The 13,402-nt window shown below is 51.4% G+C and overlaps 4 protein-coding genes across 4 annotated transcripts; 1 reads left to right on the top strand and 3 right to left on the bottom strand.

The window, feature by feature from the left end:
• Positions 1-1,527: 1,527 nt before the first annotated feature.
• On the top strand, positions 1,528-2,757 carry PFLUO_LOCUS3862 (uncharacterized protein; the record flags this gene model as incomplete). Its single annotated transcript, XM_073781153.1, has 4 exons — positions 1,528-1,628; positions 1,689-1,821; positions 1,875-2,011; positions 2,112-2,757. 4 exons carry the CDS (start codon positions 1,528-1,530, stop codon positions 2,755-2,757), a joined length of 1,017 nt encoding a protein of 338 aa, XP_073637937.1.
• Positions 2,758-3,175: 418 nt separating this feature from the next.
• PFLUO_LOCUS3861 (ATP-dependent RNA helicase dbp2) lies at positions 3,176-5,740 on the bottom strand (the record flags this gene model as incomplete). The annotated part of the gene is made up of 6 exons (XM_073781152.1): positions 3,176-3,390; positions 3,447-3,575; positions 4,098-4,205; positions 4,262-5,230; positions 5,290-5,480; positions 5,694-5,740. 6 exons carry the CDS (start codon positions 5,738-5,740, stop codon positions 3,176-3,178), a joined length of 1,659 nt encoding a protein of 552 aa, XP_073637936.1.
• Positions 5,741-6,060: 320 nt separating this feature from the next.
• Positions 6,061-8,037, bottom strand: PFLUO_LOCUS3860 (trifunctional hydroxymethylpyrimidine kinase/phosphomethylpyrimidine kinase/thiaminase; the record flags this gene model as incomplete). The annotated part of the gene is made up of 7 exons (XM_073781151.1): positions 6,061-6,410; positions 6,476-6,584; positions 6,639-6,704; positions 6,755-6,905; positions 6,963-7,590; positions 7,644-7,825; positions 7,985-8,037. 7 exons carry the CDS (start codon positions 8,035-8,037, stop codon positions 6,061-6,063), a joined length of 1,539 nt encoding a protein of 512 aa, XP_073637935.1.
• Positions 8,038-8,333: 296 nt separating this feature from the next.
• Positions 8,334-12,931, bottom strand: PFLUO_LOCUS3859 (DNA-directed DNA polymerase alpha catalytic subunit pol1; the record flags this gene model as incomplete). The annotated part of the gene is made up of 6 exons (XM_073781150.1): positions 8,334-9,314; positions 9,369-10,109; positions 10,164-10,721; positions 10,769-12,277; positions 12,328-12,486; positions 12,539-12,931. The coding sequence occupies 6 exons, from the start codon at positions 12,929-12,931 to the stop codon at positions 8,334-8,336; spliced, it is 4,341 nt and encodes a 1,446-aa protein (XP_073637934.1).
• Between the last annotated feature and the right edge of the window lie 471 nt (positions 12,932-13,402).

Here is a 13,402-nt window from a genome sequence, read left to right as displayed (position 1 = left end):
TTGGGGAATTGTGCGCGGAGATGCGAGATTAGTGGCCGATGGTTTTGAGACTCGGGTTTGAGGTTCTGTTTGTTTAGTGTGATTAGACAGGCTTTGTGCGGCGCAGTAAGCCCCATTTGCAATAATAATAAACAGTCGCTCCGCTAGAAAAATTGTTGAGGTAGGGGCTTGGAAGAAGTACGTGGCAGCGCATCGAAATATATCTCGAAGTCAGATGCGGTTATATTTCCCCCATCAACTCCACGTCTTTAACTCTACTAGACAGCCTAAAAAAAGCAAAGAGAACACTGGAATCCACGATCAACGTCAGATAAGGTTATCTACTCAGCACTAGGAGTCCTAGTTCAGTGTGACGTGAAACCGTCGTTAGAAGGAATCCACTAGCACCCACATAGTGTCGGTCGGAGCCATTTAAGCATAAATCTTGACTTCTGAACTATTGGGGCCCATGTATGAGCTAGAAAGCCCCGGCGATTTTAGAGTACCGCAGAGAATACGAGTCTAGCTCAGACGCGGCGTAGTCCGTGGATCAGAGACATACTTAGGCCAAGTCGGGCAAGGTTCGATCGATCGGTCACATTGTATATCACACATACTATAGGCTACCATTGGCATGGCTACAAGCTAAACAGCCCTTTGCATTCCCAATTCTATGGTTCGCAGTACACGAGTCGCTGATATGGATACTCTTTGGAAGAAAGCCTGAATTAACTACTACATGTTTGTGGACATTCTCAGTGACTAGAAGTAGTTTTTTGCCGGGTTTTCTCAGACTAATTTATAAGCACATCTGCATGCTCGGTAAGATCATTACGATGGACTGTACCAGTTCTTGAATCGATTTATTGGAGTAATCTGTCGACCTGAAGTGCGTTCAATTACCATGGGACCTTTTTTTCAGATACCCGGGGAACAATGTACTTTATGCCGATGATCAGCTCCCAACTCTCGCGGACCTCATGCCTTCCAAATGAAGATAACCATCAGATATTGAAAATGCGAAAATGGACCTGATAAAGTCTTTCGAACCTAGTAAACGATGCTTTTCACCGGCCTACGAGAGGGTAAGGGGTTAAAGTACTGCTGTCGACAAAAGAAATAGCCTCTGAAACCGTCTATTCTTCTTCTAACCACATAAAATACTACTCAAAAAAAGGTTAAACTCCCTAAAAGAGATCTTTAGCGTCAGAACATGAGAAGATTGCACGTTCGACGACTTTGGAGATTGGGCCAAGACACCCAAAAAGAAGAACATCTCACATGAGAAATGTGAGAAAACAAAGAGCAAACCGAGGAAAAACAATAGATTGACCCCCAACCCTGTTGGATTGTAGACGGATAAATTGATTCCGTCGCCCTGCACAATTACCCCGGATCTGATCTTCCCTGCGGGGTATACCTGAAGCGATTCCTGTTCAGGATCTATATCGTGCAAGAATCGGCACCATTTCGCCCGAGCACGGTGAATACAATATCTATTAAGATGAATGGATTGCCTCGACTCATTCCAAACCATCGTCGCTCACCATGGCTTGTATCCTCGCGCTCGTCGCTAGCATCCCTCTAGTTGCCGCTCTGCCCTCGCCACACTCCGGGCATAGATTTGACTGGTCTTCCACAAGGGCGCTGTCAGTACTCCAAATAATTGACATAATATCTCACTCGGTGTACTGAAACACCTGAATCAGACTTGCATTCGGTGATTCGTATACCTATGTCCAGGGTACGCACGGCCACCAGAACTTCAGCTTCATTGGCGATCTCTTCAACTACGCCTACGATGCACAGACTCTTTTCTCTGACATGATTGTTCAGAACCAGGTCAGTAGTGCCAGGCAAGCCACTAGAACATTACTAACTCAAGAACACTTTAGACTGGCACAGCAGAAGGCGGCCCAAACTGGATCGAACATCTCACGGGCTGCGGCCTCCGAGAAGGCTTCACCTCGCCCAGCCGCTGTGAAAGAGAACTATGGGACTTTGCCTTTGCAGGGGCAGATATCTCGACGAAGTAGTGCGTCTTTCTCCGTACCTCTCTCTATTCGCACATCCAGGCTCATCCCTTCCCCTCCCTTCCCTTCCCTAACATGATTGTTAACCAATCCCCAAAGCACACCGCGCCACCACAACTTCACTGTCTCCCTCGAAGAGCAAGTCACACAGTACACAGAGTATGGCCACAAGCCCCTCTCGGACAGACTCTCAACCCATGAAACCCTCGTAGCAATCTGGATCGGAATCAACGACGTGGGCGACAGCGCACACTACACGACGGTAGACTATTTCCCGACATTCTACAACGCGCTCATGACAACGCTCTTCGATTCCGTGGACAAACTATACGGTTTAGGATTCCGGTCATACCTATTCTTCAATCTCCCACCTATGGACCGCGACCCGTCGAATCTGGTGTCCAGCGACCCAAGCCCCAATGTCACGCAGGTGGAATGGTACAATGACGCGGTGGCTCAGCATGCAGAGTCCTTTGGAAAAAAGTATGCTGATACGAATGTGATGCTGTTTGATGCGCATGCGAGATTGAGTGCTATCTTGGACGATCCTGCTCCCTATGGGATTAGAAATACGACGAATTTTTGTGCTGGGTATGACCAGCCAGATATCTATACGAACTATCGGAACTATGGATGTCCGACGCCGTTGGATACCTATTTCTGGTATGATTCGGGGCACATGACAAGCCATGTGCATGCTATCCTGGCCCGCGAGTTGGGGGAGTGGTTGGAGAAACAGTCGTAGCTTGGTTGGTTGTGTTAGGGCAGGCAAGGCAAGATCTATCTTACGGAAATGCAATCAATAATGATCTCGATGTATGGACATACACAGCACTAAAAGAACATAACAAAAACTCCAGAGGGAGATCCCCGAATCCGAAACTTTTGCAAAGTAAAACGAACATCGATCAACATGGTTGGAACGTCTTCCCGAGAAGCCAAACTCTAGCGTCGATTTGGAAAAGTTGTAGGGAAGAAAGACGATAAAAGAGAAAAAGTAAAACTGTCTATTAAGTGACTTCGAACATAAAACGCCGATCCATACCGAAGTTACGTAGAGAATCGAGAAAAAGAGGTCTACCGGTGTCGTGTGTCGAGACAATACAAGCTCAATGACTGACTACACTGAGCAGCAGCAGCAGCAGCGGTTGCGCGCGTTGGATTTACCAGCGACGGTTGCCGCCCAGAGGCGCAGCGTTGGACTGAGTGAAGCCGCCGCCACCACGGCCACGGCCACCCCAACCGCCACGGCCTCGGCCACCACCCCAGCGGCCACCGCCGCCGCCGCCGCTGTAGCGGACCATCTCAGCGAGACGGGGGTCGATCTGCTGCTTGGCCTCAGTGAGAATAGTGACCAAATCACGAGCCTGCTTAGAATCTGTAGAAATGAAGAGTCAGATATCGATGCCGAAAACCATGAAGGGGAATACATACTGTCAGTGGTGAAGAATGTGATGGCGGTACCCTTGGCACCGGCACGACCAGTACGGCCGATACGGTGGACATAGTCCTCCGAGTTGTTGGGGTAGTCATAGTTGAGGACATGAGTAATGTCGCGGACATCTTAAAAAACAGAGGGCAATGTTAGCAAACAGCGCATTAGTGGAAAAAAGCAACGTGGCCATGATGGGCCCTTTCTGAGTCATGCAGGACTTCGATGCATCACTGCTCTCTTCGTCGACGGACTTCTTGATGAAAATCCGGGGAAGCGGAGTCCATGGGAATGTGGCAATAGATCGCGGTCCTGGAGCAACCTTGGCAAATGCAGTTTCAACAGCTCAAACAACGTTGAGAACATGAGACTCCAACTCTCTACGAGTCTGCGACAAAGACAAGAGTGGGAGAATACTGGCCAGTCAAAAACTGTCTGCTGCTACTGCACTGTGAGTCCAAGGTTCTCCTGGCTTGAGAACCATTTGAGATGACCAGATGCTGCGCCTGGACAAGTCATGTTTCACCAACATGCTTCGAGAGAGTTGAACACCGTGCCATAATGTCACACAACACCAACACAGGTAAGTGTTTCGAAAGGCCCCAACAGGGGAGGGGAGAAGGGGGGAGGGGGGGTTTGCAGTTTGATCATACCGATACCACGGGAAGCCACATCGGTAGCCACCATGATTGGGCTCTTGCCCTGCTTGAACTCGTTCAACACCCAATCTCTCTCATTCTGCTGCTTGTCGCCGTGGATGGCTGGAAAACAATGTTAGCAACGCGTGTTCTAAGAAGTGGGGGATAAGAAAACTTACAGAGGGCGGGCCATCCGTCCTGACGGAGGAAACGAGTGATCTCGTCAGCGACACGCTTGGTACCAGTGAAAATCAGAATCTTGCTGCCCTGGGTCTCCATGATCTTCTCCATGTGCTTGATCATCTTATCGCGTTTCTCAAAGTCCGACACGACCTCAACAATTTGAGTGATGCGGTGGTTAGCAGACAGGTCCATGGAACCGATATTGACCTGGATGTAGTCATTCAGGAAGTCCGAAGCAAGCTGACGGACCTCCTTGGGCCAGGTAGCAGACCACATGCAAGTCTGACGGTCAGGGCGAATCTGTCCGATGATCTTGCGGATCTGAGGCTCGAAACCCATGTCAAGCATGCGGTCGGCCTCGTCGAGCACGAGGTAAGTGACACGGCGAAGGTTGGTACGGCCAGCCTCCAGCATGTCAATCAGACGACCGGGGGTGGCAATGCAAACCTCGACACCACGGGACAGGTCGCGAATCTGAGGGCCCTTGGGGACACCACCGTAAACGCAAGTGTTGCGAATACGAGAAGACTTGCCGAACTTGGTGATCTCAGTCTGAATCTGGACCGCCAGCTCACGAGTGGGAGCGAGCACAAGGACGATAGGGCCATCGCCGGGAGCAAGAAGGGGCTGCGCGTTAATGTGAACAATCGCAGGAAGACAGTAGGTCAGGGTCTTTCCGGAACCAGTTTCGGCGATACCGACGACATCACGACCGGAAAGAGCCATGGGCCAGCCCTGCGCCTGAATGGAAGTCGGCTTCTCGAAGCCCTGGGACTTGACTTCCGACAGCACGTACTGGGGGAAGCCAGCCTCGTCGAAGGTCTCGACGGGACGAGGAACATTTTTGCCTTGAACAGCCATCTGCTGTGCCTTGCGGAATTCCTCAACCTCGGCGTCCGATCGGTCGGTGACATCCGGGTGCTCCTTGTAGAAGGACTTCTCGAACTTGGGCATGGTGTTCAAGTCTAGTAAATTGTTAGTATGAGTGATTCAGAAAAATGCACCGGAAGAGTCGACGACTTACCCCAATCCTGCTTCTTCAGGCCAGCGCCAAGGTTGGACATGCGGTCACCACCAGCGCCGCCGCCGAAACCACCACCGCGGCCGCCGCCGTAGCCACCACCATAACCGCCGCCACCTCCTCCGTAGCCGCCGTTGGAGTAGCCGTTGGAGCCACCGCCATTCTGGTAACCGTCATCGTAACCTCCACGAGAGCTGCATAGCGAGTAGTTAGCACAAAGGTCTTGAAAATTTTGGTGTTTGTGGGCGGGTTTGGGATGGATGTGAGCGCCCGCAGGAGTGCATCCAGGCCCAACGCCACCCAAGCGCGCGCGCTCGATTTTTTCCCAACGCATCGCAAAGATGCGAAAGAGGAAGAAAAGAAGCAGAACTAAGAGATGAATTTCTCTCTTGAGAGAGTAGACTTACCGGTAGGAGTCGTTGCCGCCGCGAGAGTATCCGCCACCGTACGACATGATGAAGCCCGGTGTTTTTTTTTTTGGAAAAAAAAAAGGGTTTGAGGGGGAGGAAAGAGAGTGTTAAATGAAGAGAGGAAGGAAGTAAAAGGAAGCCGTCAGTGAAGTCAAACCCCGAAGAATCTGACAAGAGAGACGGATCAAGAAGAAAGAAAGGATGGAGGATGGAGAGGAAAGAAGGAAGGAAAGGACTCAGCCAGGGGAGAAAGGAGCGGCGGCGGCAAAAAAGTCGAATTTCCTGCTTAGGACTAGCGGATCAACTTTTTCTGATCTCGTCACGTGACCATCGGATCCGGATTCCGAGTGGCAAAAGTATTGAACTAAGAACTATCATTATTCTTGCCCAGTCCCATGTCCCAGAAGCTGATCTCCAGCTCAGTCGCTCGCACAAAGATCTGAATCAACTCCTCCATCCGGCTAGGCGACACTTTCTGCACGTGCTCCTCCAACAACGCTGACCCCAGTTGTACGGCTTCGGTATAGTCCTCCGCGACGTAGTTCTCAATCCATTTCCAGTACCGGTTACCCTGGCGTAGGGTCTTTTCTTCACCGTAGAGCCGGCGTGCAATGGCGCCATAGCCGATGAGACATGGTGCGAGCGCCATCTGCAGTGCGAGCCAGTCTTCGGATTGTCCGACGTCCAGAATGTATCTGCTATACGCAGTGCATGCTATGGAAGTTTTAGTATGAATGATTCACCAGTATGAGAAAATCCTTATGAACAAAGGACCATACCAATTGTTTCGGGTTGATTTTCCATCTCCTGTTTTGAGAGACCGAAAGAAGCACAGTACTCTAGATGCAAGGCCATCTCCCGTTCGATATGGAGTACGATTTGGGCGGACTGGATCGGTTGAATCAGATATGCCATGGGCACAAGAACCCAAGGAGAACTCACAGCAGATATTGACTCCATGCTCTTCGCCTTGTAAGCTGCCAATGCGTTGCTCCGCGCAAATTGGACCTAGATGACCTGTCAGTAATTTGTCGTGCCCACGCAGACTTTATACTCACCAGGTAGAGATAGTCTTGCACGAGATATTCTTTGAACCGTTCGACCGGAAGCGAGCCCTGGCCCATGCCATCCACAAATTCATGATAAGAGAATCTCTCCCACACCGGCTGGACATCCGGACGATCCAAAATGTATTCGAGGAAACCCCCACTGAAGTGCCTTGGGTCAGTACAAGTAATGCCAATCACTAGAGCAAGTATTACGTACGGTGCGAAGGGCATAGTATAGACCGAATGAAAATGGTTGATCGGTCCACTTCCTTTGCCCAAATCGGTACTGGTCTTGATCCCAGCCTCAACAAACCGCACGGCACTGCGAACGGCTCTTGCCATGTCCTTCCCCTGTGCCAAATTCGCGGCAATAGCAGAAGCAAGCGAGCAGCCTGTTCCGTGGGTATTCTTTGAGACCAAGTATTCTGTCTCAAGCAACGTGATGTTCTCTCCATCAAAGAGGACGTCTACGACAGTTGTCGCTTCTTGTGGGGTTTGAGCCTTTTTGTACTCTTTCGTGAGAGCAAGATGGCCACCCTTGAGCAGAACAGCCTTTGGACCGAGGGAGCATACTTTCTTCGCGAGCCGAATCAGCTCTTCAAGGTTCTCAGGTTCGGGAGCATCTGCTCTGGCGTCTTTCAGTAGGAGCTGAGCTTCGGGTATGTTCGGGGTTAGGATAGTGGTGATGGGAAGTAGTTTTGTTCGGAGTTCCTGGACTGCCTTCTCTGGCAGCAGTTTGGATCCACTCGTCGATACCATGACCGGATCCAGAACGACAAAGGGGACTTGGTAAATTGGAAGTGTCTCTGCAATGACATCAATGGTCTCCGCAGATGAGAGCATTCCTGATAAACACCTGTGTTAGACACGGATGGACAGCAACTCTAGAGTGACTGACCCAGCTTCACAACATCGGCACCGACATCCTCCAGACCAGCCTTGATCTGCTTCCTCACAAACTCCGAGGGTACAACAGAGATGTCTTGCACGCCCAGTGTGTTTTGTGCTGTCAGCGCCGTCGTGGCTGTGAGCGCATAGCAGCCATGGGCCGCAAGAACTCTCTGGTCAGCCTCCAGGCCACTAAGAAATGCGATCAGTTCAATTGCTTTGTTTTTTTCATATTATTGACGCAGGCATTATTGTAAAATGACCCGGTGGGGACATCCAATCGAGCGAAATCGGATGCTGTTTTTTTTTTTCCTGCTCCGGCGGGATGAGGGATTGGGGGGATGAACGTACGCGCCGCCAGAGCTATCCGACCCAGCAATGACCAGGACCCGCTTCGGAGGCATGGCAGATTCAACAGGCTGACTGAACTGTCGAATTCTGGGTATGATTGGGTCGACGCGTCGAGGCTGCTTGGAGCTGGTGAAGTGAAGAAGTTGGCGGGGCCGGGAGTTGATAAGATCGATAAGGGCCTGCAGGCTTCATTCATTCATTCATCCACCCTACGAGTATGGTAAGTATGACAGGTCCAAAGTACAGGTTGAGTGATGCAATGAACAGATTGATTGATTTCTCCAAAATTACGAAAACCCCGTAGTCCTGAATATTTACAACTCCCATGGTCGTACGCCGAGCCGTTCATCTACTGTAACATGAAGCGGAACAGACCGTCCATCTCCACCCATTGCCGGCCACATTTCTTCAAGTACCCATCAGCGACAGTCTTGATCGTACCGAACCGCGTGCGGTTGAACTCGACCAGAGCAGCCAGGCTGTCCTTCTTCTCGCCAGCTTCCTTCGCCGCTGCAGCCTTGGCCTTGTCCACGTCCCAGAGGCCGGCAAAGTACAGAAGCTGGCTGTACATCTGCTTCTCGGAGTACTCGTACGACATCCGACCGAGACAGCCCTCGGCACGCCCGCGGGGACCGAGACACCGGTGCCCGTACACGCTGATCTGCCGCGTGCGGTTGCCACATGCGGAATCGTCGCAGGTCAGCCAGCCTTCGTAGTACCGGGCAGTCTGTTCTCGGATTTGGCTTTCGAGCTGTGCGATGATGGTCAGGACCGCGAATGGTTTCTGGCAGCTCTCGTTGGAACAGATGATCCCGTGCGGCGAGCACATGTGGGACGACTCCACAAGTCCCTCGAACACGGATTGCTCCTTGCAGAAGCGACAGCGCAAGGTCAGCCTGGCAGAGTTGGCGAAACGGACAGAGTCCGGGATCTGCGACTCCAGTGGGAAGATCTCACTGTTTTGCTGGTTGCTCGTGTTGGATGTGTTGATCTGGTACTTGCGAACATCGAGACCCAAGCACTCGGCCAGGCGGACAGCGTCGGTGCCGGGGATTGGAGCACAGAGACGCTCAATGGGAGGGAAGATCTGTTTGAGCAGGTAGAACTCGACATCTGGTTTGAGACCGGAGTTCTGCTTCAGTACGTCTTGTGGGCTGTAGGATCGCTTGGCCGGCGGCAGAGACGAGGTTTCCGAGTCACCGGTCGTCACGATATACGAAATCACATCGTTCGGCCGGATATTCTTGCCCCGGGCGATGTCACGAAGCGCAACCTGCGCCGGTGGCATGCTCTCCTTGTTGGGGTATTCTTCGGGCCTCTTGGAGAGTTTCTATCAAATCAAAGTATTAGCAAGCGCTTCTTTGGAACAGATGGTCCGGCATACCGTGTAGATGACATATTTCTGCATAGGAATCGTGTATTCCTTCATTTTGCCCGCAAGCTCGCGCAGGTAGTCGTGGACGTTGTTGAGGACAATTTCTTGATCCTCACCGGACAAGACCTCGTTAAGAAGCCTTGACGACACCTCCTTCGAAAGAGCACAGTATTCACGTCTCTTCATGTCAAGACCCTTGACCTCCAGTTTCTCAATGTACTTGCCATCCACCTCGGTCAGGTTAACGGCAGCGTACTTCTTCTTGGCATGTAATAGCAGTCGACGGAAGACATTGTCGATGTCAATCTCCAGCAGCCGATACTGTTCGTTGACCAACTTCTTGAACTCATCACCAACCTTGAGAGCGTCACTGATGGTGTCCATGTTGGTATTGATCATGACGGAATCAGTATCACCGTAGATGACTCTCAGCTGCTTGCTTTCTGCCAGATCCTTGGTGCTTCTCAAAATCTCACGTCCTTTGAAGGTGGTGAGCATGGCCAGGGGCCGGGCATAGAAGCGACTCTGAGTGTATCCCAAGCATCCATACATGGAGTTCGCAGTCAGCTTGAAGGCCAGTTGCTTCGTGTCCCACAGGGCAAGTTGCTCAGGAGTGGCACGCTTGTCCTTCATCAACTTCTTCACTTCGCGCCGACGGCCGACCAAAGTCGCAATTAGACGAGGCAGAACGCCCTGCTCTGCATCAGATGAGGGAACATCGGGCACCTTCTCTTCGTTTTCGTTCTCGGACTAAACGGGGGAAATGTGAGATCGGGTCTAAACTGCAAATGAAAGGGCACCTACCGTGGCTGTTCGATCCACAGTCGTAAAGCAGATGTTAAACTCCTGAATGATGCTGGGATACAGACTGTTGAAATCCATGACAAGGATGAAGCGGTCGTAAAGGCCTTTCTCTGGCTCGAAGACGAGACCACCTTTGTACTTATCCTTCTTCTTCTTATCGACCGACTCGTCATCGTCGCCTTCCAACATCTTCTCCTCTTGCTTCTGCAGGCGAGATGAGTATTTGTCCGGACAAATATACTTGTTCCGATGAAACTCGTGCAACAGAATGTACTCGTTACGTTCGGCGCGAGTACCGCTTAGAGTACGTGCCCAGGAGTTTCCGGCGATGTTAGTGAGGACCTTCGTGAGAGGCAACATTTGCAGGCGCAGAACCAGGGCAGCAACGAAGTATGTGTCTGTATCGCAGTGGTTGACGAAATTCATAAGACCCTCCTTGGTGGTAGCCCACGACTTCAATGCGGCTTCGACATCCAACTCTTGACGCGCGTTGCCCTCGCCGAGGTAAAGTTGACACATCTCTGTCAGACTCCACGATTGACATTTCATCATGAGGGACTGTCTGGGATTAGCATTGTCGTAGCAATTGAGGGACAAAAGCATACCTTGCCCATATCGTTGCCGACATCACAGAGCAGTCGCCCGGCAATCAGCTGCCTCTCTGCAAAGAAACCGCCGCCCCTATTGAAGTTCTTGGGCCAATCTCCTCGCTTGAGTCGACCGATACGATGCCATCCAGGGGTCTTCTTCTCGCGCATCCGGTTCAGAAGGATGCTGAGGTCAACATCCTGCAGCTGATGACCCATGATAACATCAGGATCCATTCTCTCGAATAGCGCCAGGAATTTGCTGAGCAGGAATTGTTCGCTCTTTTCCAACATGAAAGTGCCTCGCTGCCTCCGCGTCTCAGCTTCAAAATGCATCGGGTAAGACGCGCCAGAGGGGCGCATGACAGTGAAGGTTTTGCAAGGCAATTTTTCGGGAGGAGTAGTGTCAGTCAAAGAAACGTTCTCGTACACTCTGGCACTCGCCACCAAGATTTCCTGTTTGTTATCCTTGGCGTTGAGTTGAGTTCGGAAGGAAAGACTCATGAGGGTCAAGGGCGGAGCATCCAGGTTCTCGGTGTCGGGAACCGGGCTGATGAGCGCTGGCTTGGCCGCCTGGCACTCGAACTTGCACCAGGATGCATTGTTGACCGCCGAGAAGTCGGCCTCTTCGAATCTGAGCCAGCAGGGGCCCATTATGTTCTTCCAGAGGACAAACTGCTCAAACAAAGAGGTGTTGGTGCCAAAGACATTCGAGAACGTCTCGCCCTTTACGTCCATGGGCAGCGCAGGTTTGTCGTAGGGATATAACATCTTGAGGTATTCCGCTTCCTTGGGGACGCCAGGCATTTCAAAGGCGTACTTGCGTGTGCAGGGCTTGATCTTGTGCATGCCAACTCGCATCTTCGTCATCATCTCATCAACCTCTTGGTAGACGTCTTGCATGTCAACCTCGTCATCGGTCTGTCTTCCATGCTTGTACCGATGCTCCCGAGGAAGGAAGTAAAGCTTTCGCAGGATATTGTCGACTTTGACGAAAGCACTGGCGTAGGAGCCGTTCTGCTTGTTTTTCACCTTTCCGAACAAACACAGGCTTCCATTGACCTCGGTATAATCCAGCCAAAACATGCGCAGGCTGCCATCTTCTTCGACGACATCCTGGGCGCGCAGTTTGCCAAAGCTATGCATTTCTTTGGCAGGGCTGCTGAGAACGTTTAACTTGCTCCTGACATCGTTCCAGGAAGCATCCATGACCTCCGGTAATGCTTTGACCGGGGACGAGCTTGCTGGTGTCGGAAGAGTCTCCTTCTTGAGTTTTGGAGGTGGCCGACTCCCCGTCATGTTAATATTCGCCCCCTTGGACTCCGAAACCGTGGCTTCAGCAACATCCATCAGGTCGGTGTCTTCCTCCTCAGATTCTTCTGCCTTGATCTTCATAGCGCTTTTGCGTTCCGCTGCCTTGCTGATCGGTGACGAGGGCATGGGATTGTCGCTCATAGGAACATCTTCGTCGTCCATCATGGGCAGCGGGCCGTCGTCGAAATCTTCCGAGGGGAGCATGGGTTGGTCCTTGATGGGTGAGCTAGGCATTTCTTCTCCCTTTGTCGTGATCTTCTCACGGTGCCGCCTTTCGGACAAGGGGGGGAGAGAACTCGGACTTTGCGTCGCGCCTCTGATTTGACAATGTTTCGTGTCGGGGCGTGATTCGAGACGACATTGGTGTCGACTTCATCGAGTAGGCCGGCCAAGAACGCCTTGTCATCGGCGTTGGCAACGGGCTGTGCAGAGTGTCAGGCCGGTTGAATCTCGCGGGAAAAGACAGCGACTCACCTTGGGCTTAGGAGCGGCTGCAGCGCCATGGCCTTTGTTGAAGTAGTTGGTAATACCATTGTTCATCTTCTCCTTCCGCTGTTGCTCCTCCTCACGTTTCCGTTTGGCGTTTTTGCCTCGAGCGGGCAATTCGTCGCTCTCGTCGCTGTCGTACTCCACGGTGTTTTCGTTCCACACCTCCCGGCCGTCGTCCGCGTAGCCGGCGCCATTGTCGTCGACAACAAAATCATCCTGGTCGAGACGATCCCGGATGATCTTCTTGTAGCCCTCATCGTCGACTTCTTCGTAGATGTCGTCCTGTTCCTCGGGCTGCCAGGTCGAACCGCTCTTCTTTCCGGATTTGCGGAGAGCGACAAGCTGTTCGAGCTTGGCCCGACGGGCAGCAGCAGACATTGTGAATTGGATTCTCTTTGGAGTGTAACAGAAGGATGTCTGGGCCAGTGGCTTCGACTGTTCTGTGGGGGGGAAACAGAAGGGGCGCCATCGACGCGCATCACCGCGCGTGTCTCGGACGCGACTAAAGTGCCTTTGTCAGCTGTTGATGCCTCAGGCATTATTAAACAATGTCCTAACTCTATACAATGACCACCAGGCATCATCGTCTTGACATTTATTTTGCACAGCTACTGTGGGGAATTCCAATCACAAAGGCTATAACATGCATCACAATTTTCAATGACAAGCATAATCCTGACTCTGATTTGATGGACAGAATAATTCTACTACATCTGCCATTTTCAGCAGATTCGAGGGGCTTTATGTATTTTGGGATCTTTCAAAGAGAGACTTTTCTTAGTCTAATTTATATCTAATATGGCATAAAGAAACCAATGCAGGCTACCTCAGTATCTATGAATGAGCGGG

Source organism: Penicillium psychrofluorescens (assembly GCF_964197705.1).
Source record: "Penicillium psychrofluorescens genome assembly, chromosome: 2".
NCBI lineage: Eukaryota > Fungi > Ascomycota > Eurotiomycetes > Eurotiales > Aspergillaceae > Penicillium > Penicillium psychrofluorescens.
This window is presented reverse-complemented; position numbering and strand designations above follow the sequence as displayed.